This window comes from Rhinichthys klamathensis, unplaced genomic scaffold (assembly GCF_029890125.1).
Source record: "Rhinichthys klamathensis goyatoka isolate OS25496 unplaced genomic scaffold, OSU_Roscu_1.1 h1tg000123l_1, whole genome shotgun sequence".
Taxonomy (NCBI): domain Eukaryota; kingdom Metazoa; phylum Chordata; class Actinopteri; order Cypriniformes; family Leuciscidae; genus Rhinichthys; species Rhinichthys klamathensis.
The window spans coordinates 6,342,740-6,364,129 of record NW_026606660.1 but is presented as its reverse complement, the minus strand read 5'-3'; the positions used below and the strand labels follow the sequence as shown (position 1 = coordinate 6,364,129).

The following is a 21,390-nucleotide window of genomic DNA, read 5'->3' as shown; positions in this document are numbered from 1 at the left end:
ACATCTGCATCCTTTTCCGTCATGCCACAGTGAACACTGAGATCATCCAAAATAAAGCAACAAGAGGCTCTTCAGTCATCATTGTTTCCAGGCGTTCTATCCATAAATCAGTCAACATGATGATGATGATGATGATTCGCCCCCTGCTGGGCAGATGAAGTTTATCTGCTTGTCAAAATTCTTGTCTTCAATAAGTCTTCAATATAGATATTCAATGGGAATTTCTTAATAATAATAAAATTAAGCTTTAATAAAATACATTAAGCTTTAACTAAAGTGGGGAAAATTTTTTACACAAATGACTCGGATGGTTTTCGTGGAAGCCATTTTAATAACTTTCTAGTTTTACAAAATGTTAGTTGCCGTTTTGTACATGAAAATCTGTAGATTATTCATCACGTTTATAGTATAAATCCATAAGGTCAGAGACATTTCATTTAATTTCTATACTAGTTACAGATGAGACCAATGTTTGTTGGCTTTTGCACATGATTATCTGCAGATTATTTGTCACATTTACATTAATAAAAGGCCAGAGTCATTTCATTTATCAGTTATATACTAGTTACGAATGAGACACTTTTAAAAAAAGAAAATTAATATGTTAGAGACATTTTTCTGGTAAATGAAGACATTTTATCATTCCTGTTGTTCAATGCAATGTAGACCTTTACTGTCTGCCGCCTCCTTGTGGAGACATGCGAGACTTGAACCAGAAGATTCAATTCACATAACAAAACATTCAATACAATAAAGAGTATTGTGGTTTTTCCATTTGTTCAGACTGTATGCAACTTCAAATAATTTTGCATATTTGACATCAGTAGGTTCCAATATTTTGTTTCATTTAAGAATTATTTAAGAAAGAAAGTATGTTTTTGTATGATCTTGAACTCTTGTCTTCATGCAGCACGAGTCCCTTAAAGCTTTTTCTTCTCAAATAAATCTTTCCAGGTGGGAACTATCTTGAAATAGACTTTTTCAATCTGGAAACAATTTTCAAAAGTGTTACTCAACTGCCAATGATGTTTTCCAGAACAAATGTAATAAGTCGACTCTACAATGAAAAAGATGATAATCATGTTTAGAATTAGAAAATATTTCTCACCTGCTCTGACTTTTTAATCCCGTATCGAAACATTGTGGCCTGATGTTCGCTGTTGTTGAAAAGGATGTCAAAGGTGATGGGTTTCGCCATGATGTCATCGATCTCCGGCTTGATGAGAGAGTAGAAATCTCGGGGTGGATGCTTGTCATCCAAGTAGTTTCTTACCTTGTATCTCTTCCCGACTACATCAAGCGGGTCAAGCTTTACTCCGGCGTTTAAAGCTCGGCCGAAGAGGAGGAGTTTGGTGTCTGAATCTTGAAGAGAGATGATGGGAGAATGAGTTATGAGATTTCAGATTTCACTCTTAACAGATCGCGCACACACTCACCTCTGATGGTCAGATGGGCCACGTAAGGAACTCCGTCCCGTTCACCATAGTAAACTCCAAAATGAGAAAAGTAACTGTTTCCGGGAAACTCAAGAATATCTCCCGGGTAAAGCTTCGGATGAGAGTTATGCTGAGAAGAAGAAAAAGTAAAGATATCATGAAACTACACTTTAAAAGCATGATCACATCCCACTTTTAGAAAGAAAAGAGTCCAATGGGGATCTATTGTCCCAGTTTAGCTGTAGTGATGAACCAAATAAAAATGCGTGATGCAAAAAGACGATGAAATAACATTTAATAAACACCAGGAACAATATAGAAATACACACTAGAATGTAACTTCAACACAAGACCTAGAACTGAGGAAGACTGTGGGCTTACAGGGTTTCTGCACACTTTTTAAAGTCAAATTTAAGGCCCGAAGAAATCAAAATTAATACCATGCATTAGGAGTGTGCAATATTGACAAAATATGTCTCGATATTTTAAAGGTAATATTTGCCACCTTAAATAGATTTCCAGGGACATTTTCATCTATATATGGACATTTGTAGATGTATGCATCAACTTTTATGTCAAATTCTAACATTCAAATTAAATTATATTAGAATAATTACACAATACCACGGTTACCAGTCAAATTAAATCATTAAATCAAAATCCATCTTTGCAGTGCAGAGGTGACACAGAGGTGGCATCAGATCTGGCATTAATATATTTACACTGCATTTAAAATTGCATAAATAAAGCTATGAGATCGTTAAAATTAAAAATCAGTTCATATTTAACATTCTAATTAAAGGGTACTTTAAATGTGAAACTAAAACTGCCAGTAGGTGGCGGCAAGTCACTGTCTTAAGTGAGTTGAGGGAGTCGTTCATTCAACCGATTTGATCAAACTGATTCATTCGGGAAAGAAGCAAGTGTTTGTTCATTGAATCATTAAATTGATTCGTTCAAAACGCGGATTCTATTTTAAAAAAAAATCATCGCTGTCGGTTGCATTGACACTCGATCTGCTATGGCTTCATTTCGAAATTCCAATCAGGGAAGGGAAAGCAAACAATATTGACAATATTGTTTATAAAATGTAACTCACAATGTTAATTTAACTGTTATATAAAATAAGTCACATTTGCAATTGTGCACAGGAAAACGGAACTCTTGCTGATGTGATATTGTAGGCCTATGATAACAACATAATATGATATAAATATGAGACAAAAACTAATTTGGGAACATACCTATAACCGTAACTTACACATATCACGCAGTGAAAGCACGAGAGAAAAGCGATGTCAGCTCGCAGTGCCTCGAACACGTACATCGTTAAAACAATGATTACAATATCATAGACCATACACATTGCACACCACTACGCACATAAAGAATGAACTTACAATTGAACTGACATTTACCAACTTTCTTCTTCTCTCCTCCTGTTTCGCGTGCAGGAGACAGACATAATAATGCCGCGAATGTGACGCGAAGTGTCACGTGAACAAGCAGATCCACAAAGAAAGAATAATAAATAAAAAAGTACGCTAATTAGATGGTTCTAATTTGGAAAACATTTAGATATGTCTGATTCAAATTGCCATCGAAAATTTAAGACCTTTCATAAGTAAAAATAAGACTTTTTAAAACTTTTTATGGCCTTAAATTTAAAGAATCTAATTTAAGACTTTTTAAGGACCCGCGGAGACCCTGGCTTAAATACACGAGGAAGGTAATCAACAGAACAGGGAACATGTGAGGACTAATTCGACACTATGACAACTAATGAACAAACTAGAACTAGGGCAAGACAGAAGGTCCGTTGTACTAAAAATGTGAAAACGTTTTTCCTTCGCGTTTTTCACGTAAAGTTCACACAGTGAAAACGGCTAAAAACGCTATATTCTGTACACTTTGTAAATGTAACAACACTTTGTAAAAAAAAACTACGCGCCTATAGACTGAACATGTAATAAGCATGCGCACGACATCATTTTCACGACATCATTTTCACAAATTTGTGTTTTAGTAGTTTACACAGAGACGATAACAGTAGTTTCAAAAATTGGCATTTTCAGGCCCCCAAAATGCTGTTGTTGTGTAAATGAACGGCCAAAACCCATAAAAAGTTTGCCTTGTTTAGTTTTAGGTGCCACCGTTTTCAACTAAAAATGGAAAAGCACTAAACTTACAGAACCCTAGGGTCCTTGACTCAATGCCAGAAAGGTTCTACATAAAGAGAAATGTCTTAAATTATTGCTTAATACTTTCATGTTTACAGGTTATTAAAACAAATTCTAGTGATAAAGTATGTTTACAAGCGGTTTAATTCATAACATTTAATTATAATGAAAAACGAATTAAAACTACATAAATTAACTAAAACTAAATCCATAAAATGACAGGAACCCCTAAAAGGTTCTACATAACGTCTGACAGAACCTTTTAAGGTTATATATATAGAACATTTTTTCTAAGAGTGCAGAACAAAAATAATATTTACCAGTCCCATTGGTGTTCGCTGCGCTATTGATGCCTTTACCGTTGAAAACACTAGAGACGTACAGCGAGTCCTTCATTAAAGAGCAGTGAAGCATTAATAACATCTGATATCACAAACCTCAAAGGGGAGATTTATGGGGGAAGCCTATCAGACTATAATCTACAAGAACAAGCAATGTGCAGGTTATGCTCTCCTCTTTAAACACACCCAGGAACTTTTCTTCAGTGCCTCATGAAAAGACATCCAAAAAAAAGGCCTTCATTATCTGTGAACTTATCTTCTTTCTTTTGTATAGGATATGGATATTTGAATGTCTGAAAGAGTACTAAGTGGAAGGAAAGATAATAAATTGCAATTTGAATGCTTTTAATTTATTTTAGCATTTGTCAGAGGCAATAAGTTTCAAAAGACATCTCCGGTTAACTGATGCAACAGATTCTCAAGGGAGAGTTAAATTAAAGACTTACTTCTCTTTTTATCAGGAAACATCTGCTCATCAAGTTGAATGTGCAAAATGCAAATAAGCTGCTAAACTTTGGGTACCCGGCTAACGATAAGCCTAGCTAACGTTACAGGGATATTCCACCATTTGGGGAATTAAGCTTATTTTCCACCTCCACTCGAGTAAAACTATTGTTTTTTACCGTTTTGGAAACCATTCAGCCGATCTCCAGGTCTGGCGGTACCACTTTTAGCATAGCTTAACGTAATTTATAGGTATGACGACAATACTAGGGGTGGAACGGTACACAGAAGTCACGGTTCGGTTCATAGATCACGGTTCGGTACGATGGAGTGAAAAGCAAAACAAAAATATAGAAGGCATTTTTATAAATGTCTTAAGCCTTGAATTTGTATTAATAAAGGCTTAGAACCAGTTTATTTGTAGTGCACTGACAATAGTTTTATACAATTAGTTTATTAATTAAATTAATAAAAAGACAAAAAGACCTTGAGATATGTTTGGTAATTGTAGTTTTGTAATTGTAATGGTAATTGACTTGCTTAAATGGCAATAAGATTCAAAATAATTAATTATGCAAATGATTTTGAAGTGCTAGTTTGGTAATTGTAATTTCAGATCAATTTGTTTTCCTTAATTTTAATTAACCCTAACTTTATTCTCATCTGAATTATAAATAATTCCGTACAAAATAATACTACCATCAAAAACATCTTTTTTAATTAATGTAGAATGTGCAACTTAAAAATAAACAGATTAGAGCTCTGTTTGAGGACAAGAAATAAAAACCAATGCGATATGATGAATGTCCGAAAAATGGAACCCACAGACTGTTTTGAAATGGGGTTGGATAAATATGTTTTGCTTTTAAAACTGTGTGTGTGTTTTTGGTTGGGTGACAGTTGTAGGTTACAATTTGACAAGTTTATAGTTTGACAAAAGCACAATGTTGTATTTTATTGCGAGTGTACACATAAGTAAACACTTTGCAGTTTGAATGATGTCCTGTGTTAACAAAATTACGGAGTATGTTTTTATGTTTCCACTGTTCGATCGCGCCCGCGCCTCTCACACTCACTCTCTCACACACACACACACACACACACACACTCCAGCGTTGCAATCTTGATATCGCAGCCTGTTCATTATGCTGCGTTCACACCAAACGTGAATAGAGCGGAATTTATCGCTATCTAGAGTTTTATTTATTTTTATACCGTGTATTCTCTGTGCAAATTCGTCCACCGAACCGTGACGCCCGTACCGTTTCGTTTCAATACGAATAACTTGCATGTACCGTTCTACCCCTAGACAATACAATATTATTGTAAATGATATCACATAAAAAGCGGTAGCTAACGTCAATTGAATCAAGCAAATAAATAGCTTTTGTTTTTGCTCCAAAAAGCTTGACTTACCTCGAATTTCACAAAAGATTCCTACCCTATTTTTTACAGTCTATGATTCCTACACGTTATGAGTTTCCATCAGACTCGCGTGGTGTCTCATCCAATGGCGAGCTCAGTAGACGCTGTGTGCTTCAAGATTCTGACGCAAGTGCTAAGATTCCGATTGGCCAAGAGAAAGAGTGCTAAGATTCCGATTGGCCCAGAGAAATATACATTATAAGAATTATCCAATAATGTTTCTCAATTCTAGCCTGCATGGCATGCAGATGAAGGGCAGCCTTGTTTTTGAAAAACAAAAATGAAGAGATTCCTAAAGCGGGTGTCTGACTTGGAGGACAGATTAAAGTGACCAGGATCGCTTCTGTGTTCCTAATGTTTCGAGAATAATGTCAAGCCTCGGGTGATGGAGATCTGCAAAGCAGTGGTTGTCGAGGAAGAGCATAACTTCGTGGCGAACAATGTTGACATTTCTCAACGTGTTGGAAGACCTAGTGCAGACAGTGGCAAAGGAAAGAAACCAGGGCCTGTAATAATAAGATTCGCTTCCAGAACTTCCTCGAGATCTCACATGGAAAGGAGCAAAGGGAAGTGACTTTCTGATGAAGAACAAGATGTACTTCAAAGAAGACCTCACAATCAAAAACAGAGCTACGCAGAATCTCCTTTGGCCTTCGATTGACACGGAAAGAAGGCAAGAGGGCCTTCTTATTTGGAATCAAGGCAATCGTAGATGGTAAAGTGATTAAAATTTAAGCCACTGCTCTACGGGTTCAGAATCTTAGAAAGATTTGATACGAAAAGTCTGTTTGCTTTCATCCCAACTTATTCATTGTTCATTTAAATCTTCTATTAAGAGTTTTTTCTTTCTTTATTGTCTTTCAAGTTCATGTCAATAAAAATATTTTCTGTTAATGCCAGGGGTATATAATGGGACATGCTAAAAAGAATGTTTTTGTTTTGTAAAAGTAAAAGAAAAGAAAAGACAACGATTTTTGTTTCATTAAAAAAAACTAATGCTGGCAAAGATGATGTGTTTTCAATGACAAAAGGGTAAAAGTTAGTTCATGTGTTCATAACCTCAAGGCTAGATTATTGTAATGCTCTTATGGGTGGTTGCCCTGCACGCTTAATAAACAAAGTCCAGCTGGTCCAAAACGCGGCAGCTAGAGTTCTCACTAGAACCAGGAAGTATGACCATATTAGCCCGGTTCTGTCAACACTGCATTGGCTCCCTATTAAACATTGTATAAATTTTTAAATATTGCTGATTACTTACAAAGCACTAAATGGTTTAGCTCCCCAGTACTTGAGCGAGCTCTTAACGCATTATAGTCCGTCACGTCTATTGCGATCTCAAAATTCTGGCCAGTAGATAATTGAATTTCAAAATCGACTGCAGGCGGTAGATCCTTTTCCTATTTAGCACCTAAACTTTAGAACAGTCTTCCTAGCATTGTTCGAGAAGCAGACACAATCAAGTTTAAATCTCGACTAAAACGACATCTCTTTAACCTGGCATACACAGAACATTATCAATTACTATTATTGAAATCAGTTAAATGATTGTTAGGCCGCATAAACTAGGTCAGCCGGAACTGGGAACACTTCCTAAAACCCACAATGTACTCTAACATCATAAGAATGGCATCTAAGCTATTGTTAGTCTTTCTGTTTATTCCGAGGTTTACTGTAGTCAGCCGAATCCGGGCCGTATCCAGATCAAATGGAGGACCTGTGCCTGGACACGACCACAACGCATCCCTGAAGTGTCAGCAAAGATTGTGTCAACTAGTGGCTATATCGGCCGATATTTGGCATTTTTTAAATATCGGCCGATCAGTTTTTCTGATTGGCCGATGTGTTGGAAACGGGAATTTTATTTTGATGGCGCTCCAGACTTTTATGTTGACGGGCGGCGCTGAGAACACCAGCCCTGAGAAGAGAACAGCAGCGCCTGATCACACAGCGCTCACTCACATTCTCCATCTTCATTAGTTTACGATCTCTGTCAGTCATATCTAACACTTTGTTAGACACAACTGGTAAACAAAGAAAGTAAATGGTATGCGAAAAAGTTAAGCGTTTGCTTTTATATTATTTGTAACTGAAAAGGCAAACAATCAGGCTAAAATACTTTCTCATAAACCGTCATCATTCAGCAAATGCGCATGCGCATCTACATTTAAACAAATCTCTGAATATCTAATAAACATTAAATTTCACAAACCTTGCAGATTTAATCGATTCCAGCTGTGATATCTTGTGAAGTGTGCATTTGTAGCCTGCATAAACGTGTTCCTGCGAGTGACGGTCGGTCCGTGCGAAGTGAGTGAATGCGAACAGAAGATCAGCTTCCCAGGAGACGCGATCGAAAAACTTTAAACCCTTCATTTTAAAATATGCTGTGCTATATCCAGTTGCCCACTGTCTCATATTCATATCGGTTTCACCGTGTGCTGTAGGCTATGTAAAACTAGCGTTACCTTGTCTTTATTTGAAAAAATATGATTACCAGTGAGTGAGCACGAAATTACCAGATTACGGAGTGCCGTTAACGTATTTACTTCCTTTTTATTCACATATAAATATATTTTTAAACAATTACTTTATTTGTGAAAAAAACAAAACAAAAAAAAACAACTGTAATAGGATTGCAGATTCAAGAAGTTGCCATCTAAAGTATAAGCATGTTTATTTTAAAGATTTGTTTTCCAATTTATTTATAATTTATTAAATTGATTAAAATAAATATAAAGTATATATATATACACGCACTTTTAAAAATATCAGCTTTATATCGGCCACCCTGCTCTCTAAGATATATCGGCCATCAAAAAAACAATATCGGTCGACCACTAGTGTCAACTAGACTCTCCCCCCTGTGAAGGCCTCATCGACGCAGCCATCAGCACTGATCCTCAACAAACTCGTCTCCATACTAGCGTGAAGACTGATCTTCAACCAGATGGAACTGGAAAATATTCTGAATGTTCTGATCCAATCTGACTTCTGACCTATAATGCTGCCTGAATCATAATCATACACGGTTAGTTCATTGGCCAGAGGAGAACTGAAATGATCGAGATTTAACATACTTGAAATTTGGTGATATAAAAAGCCACAGTCACTCTTGTATACATGGAGTAATGGGGACAAATCTCTACAATCACGTATTGATTTTTGGCTAATTTCAGAAAATATAAAAGATAGATTTGATTTTGTAACTATTGAACCTTCCGTTTTAACGGATAACAAAGGACCCGTTAAAAATACAAAAAAAATTATCTTTAGAAAAAAAGAAATCGGGAAATAACTATTAATACATGGATGAGAATTTACTAATGAGAATTCTAAGGACGTGTGTCAAACTTTGGAACTAAATTTTATAGTAAATTGTATAATTTAAATCAACCAATTATGCAGATCTTTTTTCTTGTTTACTAAGTAAGTTTACTACAGATTTCAGAGCTTCGTGTGATAACTAAATCTTGAGGAAATTACAAATTGCATAAATAATCTTAAAGGCTTCTGGAAATCACGGCTTGACGGGAGTTTTATCAAACTTTCTGTAATGATATTGCTCCCTTTTTACGTGCCATTTTCAAAGAATCAATTGATTTGGGAGAACTTCCTGCATCACTAAAACAAGGAGTGAGTAATTACACATATCAAAGCCTAACAAAGAAAGGGTTATACTTAGAAAATTGGAGGCCAATCAGTTGGTAAATAATGATACCAAAATATATTCACTATTATTTGCAAATCGACTAAAGGAAAATCTAAATACAATAACTGATGAGAAACAATCAGGCTTTGTGAAAGGGTGTTATATCAGAAATAATATAAGATTAAAGCTGCAGTCCGCAGTTTTTCCTCTGTCGCCATCTCCGTTTGAAATCTGCAATTGCAGTTATTCGCGGAATTATCAACTTTACGTGAGCTGTACTTCGACACGGCACAGATGAACACAATGTTTGAGGAGTGTGCAGCTGTCAGTCACCGCGCCGGTGTGGATACTGGCATTCAGAATTGGAAGTATGACCAACATAAGAATTTTCACCAGAAAATGTCATCTGAACAAGTAAGTAACATCCACTTTTGTTCTGGTTCTGACATTGCAGTAAATCGCGCTGATTAAATCTAAAAATCGCTTATCATATCACGCAAAACCGTGCAAATTATACTTTGTTCTCAAATTGTTACTGTTAACAACGTCAGCATTGCGTGACTACATGTAATGTCCTTCCGATATGCATCCTTGTTTTCGCATGGGCCGGTTGCAGTCTCTTTTTTTCTGTAGCCACTCCGAACCGAACGAAGTCTTTTACATTTTACAACGGGTGAATCTGTTGTCACTGGTGATTGTCGTTTGAACCTTTCTGGATCCGCCATCAAATTAATATCAAGTACTGTGAGAAAAGGCTATAAATCTCCACCTCCAGCATCCTCACACTCATAGCCTACTAGCCGAGACTCCTTTATGTGTACAGATGTGACGTAATGACGCAAAGACATGCTCGAATCTCCCGTGGAAATCCATCAGTACCACTGGAATTAAAAACATTATTACAAGCTTACCGCTTTGAATCGAGCTAAGGCAAGCAGATAGCGTTGAACACTGGCTGGTTATGTATTTTCTCAAATATGTTTTTTGGATAATTTTTAACCCAAAAAAGCTACAGACTGCAGCTTTAATTTTAGATTTAATTGACTATAGACATCTTATATCAGAAGATTGTTTTATATTGATTTCTATAAAGCATTTGGCACTATTGAACATTCTCTTATGTTCAAAGTCATTGATCATTTTTTGTTTTGTAGTTTTTTTTAATGCAATTAGTATATACGCTTTATAATGGTTGTAATAGTTCAGTCCAATTATATCAGTACCTGTCAGAATATTAATTTTACTCAGATTAATATTATTATCAGGAATTATATTCTGAGTAATTTAGTTGGATTGATACCAAACGGTGTTGTAGTTTAAAGGGTTAGTTCACCCAAAAATGAAAATTCTGTCAGTATTTACTCACCCTCATGTTGTTCCAACCCCGTAAGACCTTCGTTCATCTTCAGAACACGAATTAAGATATTTTTGATGAAATCTGAGAGCTGGATCACTCCTCCATACTAGTCCATAGGCTTCTTCAGGGATTGAACTTTCCGGCCTCGAAAAGTTATGAAAGACATCGTTAAAATAGTCCAAGTGACTACAGTGGCTCAATCTTAAGTTTATCAAGCGACGAGAATACTTTTTGTGCGCAAAAACAAACAAAAATAACGACTTTATTTCAACTATTCATGTCCTTCTCTTTGGGCCTATAGTCAGTTAACGTAGTGTGATTCCGTAGAGCTACGTCACACGTAGGCTCACTATTGGCCGACGCTGGTCATGTGCGTGATGCGTGTGACGTACAACAACAGAAGCTTACGCTATTACACTAGTGAACTGACTCTGGGCCCACAGAGAAGGAAATGAATAGTTGAAATAAAGTCGTTATTTTTGTTTGTTTTTGCGCACAAAAAGTATTCTCGTCGCTTGATAAACTTAAGATTGAGCCACTGTAGTCACTTGGACTATTTTAACGATGTCTTTGTCATAACGTGTCCCGTAGAGATCAAGGGGAGGTGGTAGATAGGCTCAGGACTCAGATATCATCCCAAAGAGGATTTTTATTAAAGGCCAGTGGAGTAGTAGGGGTGTACAAACTCTCAGTGAAGTGTCACAGAAACAATTCCAAAATTAAACCAAAAAAAAATATTTACAAAAATAAACATACACTGGACTCAGTGCAAACTTTGATATAACAATAACCAAAGAAAAACAAATTGCTACAGGCAGCAAAAATCTTCATGATACGTTCAGCAATATAACCCCATCCTTTCCTCCCAAGGTTCAGTTTAGACTGTCTTATATAGCCTAGAACAGGCTCATTACACTCAAGACCATACTAACTACAGGGGTATCAATACAAAACCTTTGTAGCTTAAATATATGACCATTATCCAATTAACTTTCAAAAATCAAAAAATCAATAAAATAAACTCATTCAGCAACTTAAACTAAATGCAAACACCATAAGACATTTCTCCATGCCTACATTACCAAGGGTTAAGTTCCCTATTAGTAAAAATGGTTTAACCCGACCCAAGAAAAAGGAAAGCTGTGGACCCGCCCCCTCCTTTGAGGAGTCACAGGAACAGGAAATGGTGAGTAGACAGCATGTGGGGTAACTGTTTGCAATGTAGAAATAAATACAAATTTGAAATAATAAATAACAAAAATGCATAACTAAAAACTTGTCTGTGTGGTTGAGAAAATCAAAGAGAAACTATAGCAGACATAACATGTTGTGAAGACCACTGATATGTGCACCTATCTGCAATCCACTACAACAGCATATCTTAAACTTATTATAAATGAGTATTTTAGAATAATGAACCTAAGGGACTGCACCATGGTCAACAGAAACACAAAACCCTAAATAACAAATGAAAAAGAAACATAAGCCCACAATTTGTAATGACTACGGCAGTGATGACGCCATCTTAGCACCCGTCATCACAGTCTTTAATAACTTTTCGAGGCCGGCAAGTTCAATCCCTGAAGAAGCCTATGGACTAGTATGGAGGAGTGATCCAGCTCTCAGATTTCATCAAAAATATCTTAATTCGTGTTCCGAAGATGAACGAAGGTCTTACGGGGTTGGAACAACATGAGGGTGAGTAAATACTGACAGAGTTTTAATTTTTGGGTGAACTAACCCTTTAATGGTTTCGAGGTGACCCCTGCTGTTCAGAACAGTGTAAATGCAGTGAAAACTCAGCTCAGACTAAGTTAATACTTGTTCAAAACAATCACTTTAGCAAAGTTTGTAAAATTTTTGGTTTATTTTGATAAATCAAATACATTTTTGTTCAATAAATTTACTGTCATTGAAATGTTCAATATGTTCATTTTAAAAATACAGAAACAAAATTAAGCAAAAGTAAAGGTTCTGAAAGCATGAGATCCCATAATTTAATAAAGCTTTACAGTAGTAATTTTATTATATGATATGATTAATATATATTTTTAAATGATTTCATTATAAATATGGTGATTATCTCTAAGGTGGATACCCAACTTAATATATGATATTTACCATCTGAATCTAACCATGTCATGTCAACTAATGGAAAAGTCAGCCAACTGTTTATCATCATGTTAATTATCCCCCCCCCCCCCCCCCCCCCCCCCCCAAATATCATACTTTTTTTTGTGCCATCTAATGGTTTAAAAGAGAATAGTCAAATGCACCTTGTACCGCGGTGCCCCGTTGTACCCTACCACCTCTCTAATATTTTTGTTCTTCATAGGAATCCCTAAACAATCAAAGGTCCTGCAGAATGAAGCTTCCCGAACAAGTGAGTGCACAATTGTCAAGAAGGACTGCAGGAGGGAGCAGCGGCTGTGACTCGCGGTCAGACAACAGGACTCGTGTGGCATGTCTGCCATTCAGATAATGTGCGAGAAGCACATGCCTTTTCCTCTCGTTCTCCCGGGAACTTAAAGGATGAGAGACAGGGCCTAATCATATCCCAGCTGAATATCCCGGCCTTGGAAAGAGGTGACATTTCTGCCGGAGTAGAAGTTCTCTGGTCAGTGCCACCTGCCGTGCGGCCCATGTGCAGCCCCCACAATGCAGTATGAGGGAAATTCACCAGCTGCTGCTTCAACTGCCTCTGAGGAGCGGCTGGGATTTCACTGGCAGGTTTAGTCTAGAGCAGGGATTCCCTGGTTTTTCTCCACGCAATTGGTAAATCAAAACTATATAGTGGAAACTGTCAACATGAATGTCACACATTTAAATGTACTAATATTGCAGTCAAGCCAACTATTTGCAACATTATTACACTGCAAAAAAAGCTTTTTAAATCAAGAAAATTTACTGGAGATCTAAAATAACTTAAGATATTGAGGGGTTTTTTTCTGAATTGATCAATTTTGAGAGAGTTTAGCAAAAAAGCAAGAGTTTATGCTTAAAACAATTTAAAATGTCAGTTGAATTAAAATCAACTGATGTGTTTACCAGCCAAACATATGGAACAAACAATGAGCCAATTATTGTATTAATATTAGTCATATGACCTCATGGCAATTGAATGTGCATCAAAATACAGCATTTTATTGAATGCACAAGTTTGACATCAAGATTAAAAGATGTGAGAAGCATTTTTTCCCTTTGATAAGCATTCATTTTGCTATCCTACCTTGTGAGTTGTGTTTTATTTGCAGAATAAATGCTTGTTAAATGCTTTGTTTATCAGAACAAACCTGAGACACATTTTTGGGTCAAAACCCATCAGTTGAGACCCACTGATACAGAGGACAACCAAACGAACTACAAACCCAGTCCATATTCAAGCTTTTATGCCTCATAGTATGATGATACAGGAAAATATGGAGCTCATACTTGAAAGGGGGACTCAAACAGAGCAAAAATATCAAATTTAGTGCAGTTGCTGATATTTATGACAAAAAAGTCCGTTGAAATTCTGATAGTTTGTAATGTAAAAAAAAAAAAAAAATACAGAAACGCACTGCAAATACTCACAACACAACCAAATACAGACACGCACTATAAATACTCAACGTAACCAAATACACAAATGTGATGCAACAAAATACAGAAACACACGGCAAATACTCAACTCAACCAAATTGCACAACAGTTCGTTTCTGCATCACCAAACCAGATGCTCGTTAGATCAAAAAATTAAATAAATGCGGTAGGATACATGTCATAATGATTTTATGCGAACCTGCCTTGTTACCGGCAATAGCCTACTTTTTAAACAAATTAGTTTCAATCAATGTAACAATTCATAGCCTAACGCTTAGGCATATGTCATATTCTTGATAAAAAAAATTAGCATGTCAACATGTTCTGGGAGGAGACGCGAGCGCAACCTATTAAAATTTAGTCCAGCCACGGAGAACACCCTCGGATGGCACAGAAGTCGCAGGCACACTCAAGTAGGAGATTGCTAACTTTGCCAGGCGGGGATATTTCTTCTCGTTGGCCTTCCACCATGTCATGGGGTCAGCGTTCATTGGTGGGCATATGTCTTGGCAGTATTGCAGTTCTGAGTTCGGTTGTGGCTGTTGCTGTCTGCTTGATGTTATCCTCGCCAAACAAGACAGCAATCGCTGCAGCAGAGAGGGCGTCATTTAGTGGATTTTTAGCCGCCGGAGGTTCAGTAGGCCTTTCTCCCGATTCCTCTGCGCCTTCCATGTCTCCAGCGTTATCAATGATTAAGGGTGTCATGATTTCGATTTTAAATCGAAATCGACTGAAATTAATTCACAATCTCGAACTTTGAATGGAAAAATGGAATCGCCGATGCTGCCACGCCCACATGTCACGTCCGGTCGGCGTGCCAAGCGGGAAAAAACACGTGTGTTGAAGTGCTGCGAGTCTGAGGTCAACCTCCTCTAACTTAGCTACAGCCATTTAAAAGATAGCATGGCAACTGCAGATGCAGGAGACCCATCGACAGAACTTGAACTCCCTCCTCTTTCATTGGTGTGGAAGTTTTTTGGATTTCCAGTGAGTTATGTTGACAACGTTCGCGCTTCAAAAAAGCCACAGTTTGCAGACATCCCAAGTCTCGCGGAAGTTCCGGGAGTCTCCCGCATATTGATAGCGGCTCCCTGATGCCCGCAAATTAGTTAAAATCTCCCGGAATCTAGAGTGAGTGGGCAAGAGCACGCATGCGCGACAGCAAACATCGCCTCTAAATTAGTCAAGTTGAGGAAAACTGGAGGCAGGCTATGCAACTTAAAAAAATGACAAAATCAGGCCTTATAGAATGCAACATGTTTATTAGCCTAACTTTCAAATAGACGGAAAAAACATGAACGTCCGATTGGCGTCAATCAACACCAATTATTTTTACTATGGTTTCACATTCATAGTTTAACAAACCAATCCCCCTTCCCCACATAAAATATCTGAATAGTAGCCTATTGTTTTTACTCAAGCAAACTTAATTATACACTCTCAGTACGTCGCCGTTAGCTCGTAACATTTAAATTGGCCACCGTGAAATGACTCCTTGTCAAATGAACTGGAACAAACAAATGACTAGGCCAATAATATTGTCTCGCGTCATTTTAGGCTACTTTTTACGCTGTTTTGCAGTGCTGAATTGTGCAGCTGCCGACTTAATCAAAACTTCCCAGTGTCTCTCCACAACTTGCAATGCGCATAAGCTGCGTAAGGGCCTGTTCACATATTGAGTCTTTTGCGCACTCAAGTTCGTTATTTCAAATGTAGGCGCGCGGTATGCGCGCTCATAATGGAAGCGACGCGGTCGCGGTGCGACCCGCTCTTTTTTTCCAAGCGTGTCCGCACCACATCGAGATAAAAACATCTCGGTGTGGATTGAGGTAGGGCTGCTATTTTTATTTAACGAAAAATCTTAGTCTAACGAAAAAAAATTGCCGGTTTTTGAAAGCTTCGTTCACACGGATTCAGTGTTTTCTTTTTGTCATCTTTATTTGTTAATTATTTAAGTTAAAAAAATATATATTTAGTGTTGGCCAATTTTATGTTTTTTATTTGTATTATTTGATTCTGTTTTTCTCTGTTGTCACTGTCAGAAATACTGCAGGTGCGTGAAAATTTTATCTGAATCCAGGTTCTGTTGTTGATCTGTTCTGTATGCTGCTGTTTGCACTTTGCACGTTAAAATACACCCTTTGATAAAAAAAAAAATTTGTTTGTATTTTTAAAGGGTCACAGATACGCGTCAATTTTATTTTTATTTAATGCCAATTCAATATTATAATCTTATCAATTAACGGTTAATAATCGATTAACGAGCGGCGGTTGTCGGTCGGGAAAATTAACTGAAATGAGCATCCCTACTGGATACATTTCGTTGAAATCACATATGAGGACTTCGCAGGCTGTGGAGAAATGCAATCCTCCATAGCCACGGAACGCTGTCATGACAGCGAGGGCATCACGTCGCAGGCTTATGGCATCGATAAGAGGAGCGGTGTCCGCAGACTCAATGCTTGTAAAATGGCAAATAATCCTTCTGATCAGGATTATTTTTGCGGTGTATTTTTGCTTTAGGCCAAATACAGAAATGCACTGCAAATACTCACAATGTAACCAAATACAGAAACACACGGCAAATACTCACAACGCAACCAAATACAGACACTCACAATGCAATCAAATACAGAAACACGCTGCAAATACTCTCAATGCAACCAAATACAGAAACACACTGCAAATACCCACAACACAACCCAACCAAATACAGACACTCACAATGCATCCAAATACAGAAACACGCTGCAAATACTCACAATGCAACCAAATACAGAAACACACTGCAAATACTCACAACGCAACCAAATACAGAAACACGGTAGGGCTGTCACTTTTGAGAAAAATCAAATTCGAACGGATATCGAATATCAAGCAATGTATTCGAATATATTCGAATATCTACGAGCCACGCCCACCCACCAAAAAAAAAAAAAACACCGTAACGGAGATCACACATTTATTAACAGTCTGACAGTCATAAACAGGTAAAGGTATAAACACAATTTTTTTTTATGACTTAATGTTTTAAACAGCAGGTTTTCAACTTAATCTATATAAAGCGCCAGTATGCATAGCCAATCACAAAATTAGGCGCTACATGGGGAAAAAACTGAAGCGGAACAGCACGGCACAAACAATAACGTGACAACTTAAACAGCAGCAGGAGTAAGGCCTATATAGCCTAGCCTAATTCATTTCCTAATATTGTTTGCTAGAAACACCAATTTATCAACTTGATCTGGATCAAGTGCGGCTCTCCTTTTATTGACGATGTTCTCCGCGGTGGAGAACACGCGCTCGGAGCGCGCACACGTGCCTGGCACACATTTGCGCGTCTTTACATGGACCCTTATAATCGGATTGACGGCTCAATTGGACTAAAAAACCTTCATGTAAACACCTTAATCGATCCGATGGTTTACTCCTTTTGTAATCCGATCGAGAGAACATGTAAACACTTGATCGGATTGAAAACCGAAACTAAAAGGACTGCGCATGTGCAATGACGTATTACGCACGGAGCGAGCTGTTCTTCCTGTTGAATAAAGTGTCATATAAATGAGTGTTCCGTTATTAAAAAATTCTGATTTCACTGTGAAGTGAAGCAGGACAACGTCCCACCAGTGCTTGTTTCAGATTCTCATCCACAGACGACTGGTTTTGGGCACAGGGTTTTACTGCGTGATCAACAAGCAGCACGGCAAATCATGCTCATCGTCTCCAAATCATGACCAGAGACGGATAAATATTAAGTCTGCTGTTTAAAACAAATTAAGAACCAATAGAGGAGAATAGTTATGCGCGAACAGCGGCATATTCGTGCAGTGTGCGCATGTCAAAAAAATCAATTCCGATTTGAATCTTGTGACATATAACGCGCACATTACTTTATGTATCGTTCATGTAAACACAGTGTTCGGATTCATCAATCGGATTGTCCATTTCCAGACACTACTTTTTAGATGAGTTGGGGTAGAAATTGTCCGCTCAGGCTGGCCGTTCTGCGCGTTATATCTTCCATTTTCAAAACAGGGTGGCTATTGGCTATTATTCGCTTGATTTGGTCATAAGCTTACGCTACAATACGTTTAGAGTGCCAGCTACTGGATGAGATGGCAAACAATAAAATAAAAAACAAACGGTCTAATCATAGACTGTAAAAAATGCGCTAAACATGGCATTTTAAAAACCGGTTAGTTTATTTATAGTTCGATTACGGATATTTCACGTCATGTTCGAATGCATATTCGAATATCGAATAAAAAGTGACAGCCCTAAAACACGGTGCAAATACTCACAATGCAACCAAATAGACACGCGCTGTAAATAATCACAAAGCAACCAAATACAGAAATGTGCTGCAAATACTCACAATGCAACCAAATACAGACACGCGCTGCAAATACTCACAATGCAACCAAATACAGAAACATGCAGCAAATACTCACAATGCAACCAAATACAGAAACGCACTGCAAATACTCACAACGCAATCAAAAACAGAAACACACTGCAAATACTCACAACGCAATCAAAAACAGAAACACACTGCAAATACTCACAATGCAACTAAATACAGACACGCACTGCAAATACTCACAATGCAACTAAATACAGACACGCACTGCAAATACTCACAATGCAACCAAATACAGAAACACACTGCAAATACTCACATTGCAACCAAATACAGACACAAGCTGCAAATACTCACAATGCAACCAAATAGACAGGCGCTGCAAATACTCACAATGCAACCAAATACAGAAACACACTGCAAATACTCACAAATCAACCAAATACAGACACGCGCTGCAAATACTCACAATGCAATACAGAAACACACTGCAAATACTCACAAATCAACCAAATACAGACACGCGCTGCAAATACTCACAATGCAACCAAATAGACACGCGCTGCAAATACTCACAATGCAACCAAATAGACACACGCTGTAAATAATCACAATGCAACCAAATAGACACGCGCTGCAAATACTCACAATGCAACCAGATACAGACACGCGCTGCAAATACTCACAACGCAACCAAATACAGAAACACACTGCAAGTACTCACAATGCAACCAAATACAGAAACACACTGCAACCAAATACAGACACGCACTGCAAATAATCACAAAGCAACCAAATACAGAAATGTGCTGCAAATACTCACAATGCAACCAAATACAGACACACACTGCAAATACTCACAATGCAACCAAATACAGAAACGCACTGCAAATTCTCACAACGCAACCAAATACAGAAACGCACTGCAAATACTCACAATGCAACCAAATACAGACACACACTGCAAATACTCACAATGCAACCAAATACAGAAACGCACTGCAAATTCTCACAACGCAACCAAATACAGAAACGCACTGCAAATACTCACAACGCAACCAAATACAGAAACGCACTGCAAATACTCACAATGCAACCAAATACAGAAACACACTGCAAATACTCACAATGCAACCAAATACAGAAACATGCAGCAAATACTCACAATGCAACCAAATACAGAAACGCACTGCAAATACTCACAACGCAATCAAAAACAGAAACACACTGCAAATACTCACAACGCAATCAAAAACAGAAACACACTGCAAATACTCACAATGCAACTAAATACAGACACGCACTGCAAATACTCACAATGCAACTAAATACAGACACGCACTGCAAATACTCACAATGCAACCAAATACAGAAACACACTGCAAATACTCACATTGCAACCAAATACAGACACAAGCTGCAAATACTCACAATGCAACCAAATAGACAGGCGCTGCAAATACTCACAATGGCCCTCATTTATCAAAAGTGCGTACACCAAATTTCCAGCGTACACCTGGCGTACACCCAAAACCACGGTGACTTTGAAATTTATCAATATGGACGTTGGCGTACGGCACGCTCAAATCCTACGCCAGCTCAGGAGGAGGTGTAGCCTACATGTACGCACGTTTTGAGTTAGTGCGGAAATGCGCAGAAAAACAATTCCTAACACCATAAAATGCACTGACAAACTAAAAGATATGATATATTATGACCCACTGTAAAACAAAAAAACAAAAACATAGTAATTATAAACTTCAGTGTTTATTTTTGTGCAACATGGACTTCAATGTTTAATTTGTGTGACTTTACCAAAGCATTTGATTTATAAGCATATGTATTCCTTCAGTTGCGAGCCTGTGCGCTTTACCCTGACGTTTCATGGTTTGGCCCGGCAGGTGCGCACGGACTGGGTTCGGTAACGAAAGGCTTTCAATGACCAACAAATAATTCAGAGTCAGACTGACAAAATAATAAAAAATACATTCTTCTTCTTTTAAATAATAATAATAATACAAATAATAATAATGACATTCTTCTTCTAAATAACAATAAGCGTCATTAATAATACAAATCATACTAATAATAAGAAGCATATTACAAATTGTCATGCAATTATTAATGTGAATGAATGGTACTCCACATCACATCATCATCATCACTATTGTACACCCCAATACATGTAACGTGATTCGAAATTGAATGCTAATTCAGAAGACGTGCTGTATAATATTGCATTGTGATAGGTCATTTCGGCTCCACGTCAGAGAAGTTTCTCTTCTTTGCCGTCTTCCGTGTGTCCATGGCGTAAAATGAGGGCGTGGGGGAAGCGGAGACTTGGGCGTGTTATTCTAATGACGATCGTTTTCAGCCGCGGGATTTATCAAGGGCAGGTATTGCGTACACCTGGATTTCAAAGGTACGCAAAGCTTCATAAATCAGGCGGTGAGAGGAGTGTAAGCATAATCTTACGCCAACATATACGCCCGTTTCTATGCAAGAATGATAAATGAGGGCCAATGCAACCAAATACAGAAACACACTGCAAATACTCACAAATCAACCAAATACAGACACGCGCTGCAAATACTCACAATGCAATACAGAAAC

At 37.6% G+C, this 21,390-nt stretch overlaps 1 protein-coding gene across 2 annotated transcripts in view; it reads right to left on the bottom strand.

Annotated features, from left to right (window-relative positions):
* Window positions 1-851: 851 nt before the first annotated feature.
* Window positions 852-21,390, bottom strand: part of LOC130088949 (phospholipase A and acyltransferase 1-like) — a 29,688-nt gene continuing 9,149 nt past the window's right edge. Inside the window, exons 1-4 of one of the 2 annotated variants that reach the window (XM_056255968.1) lie at window positions 3,937-4,104; window positions 1,437-1,566; window positions 1,109-1,362; window positions 852-986 (exon numbers count right to left, since the gene is read on the bottom strand). In XM_056255968.1, the coding sequence (XP_056111943.1) occupies window positions 921-986; window positions 1,109-1,362; window positions 1,437-1,566; window positions 3,937-3,945 (459 nt within the window). In that variant the 5' untranslated portion in view covers window positions 3,946-4,104 and the 3' untranslated portion in view covers window positions 852-920. Of the gene's footprint in view, window positions 987-1,108; window positions 1,363-1,436; window positions 1,567-3,936; window positions 4,105-21,390 lie in introns of those variants that run through there. The other variant, XM_056255967.1, reaches the window with a different exon arrangement.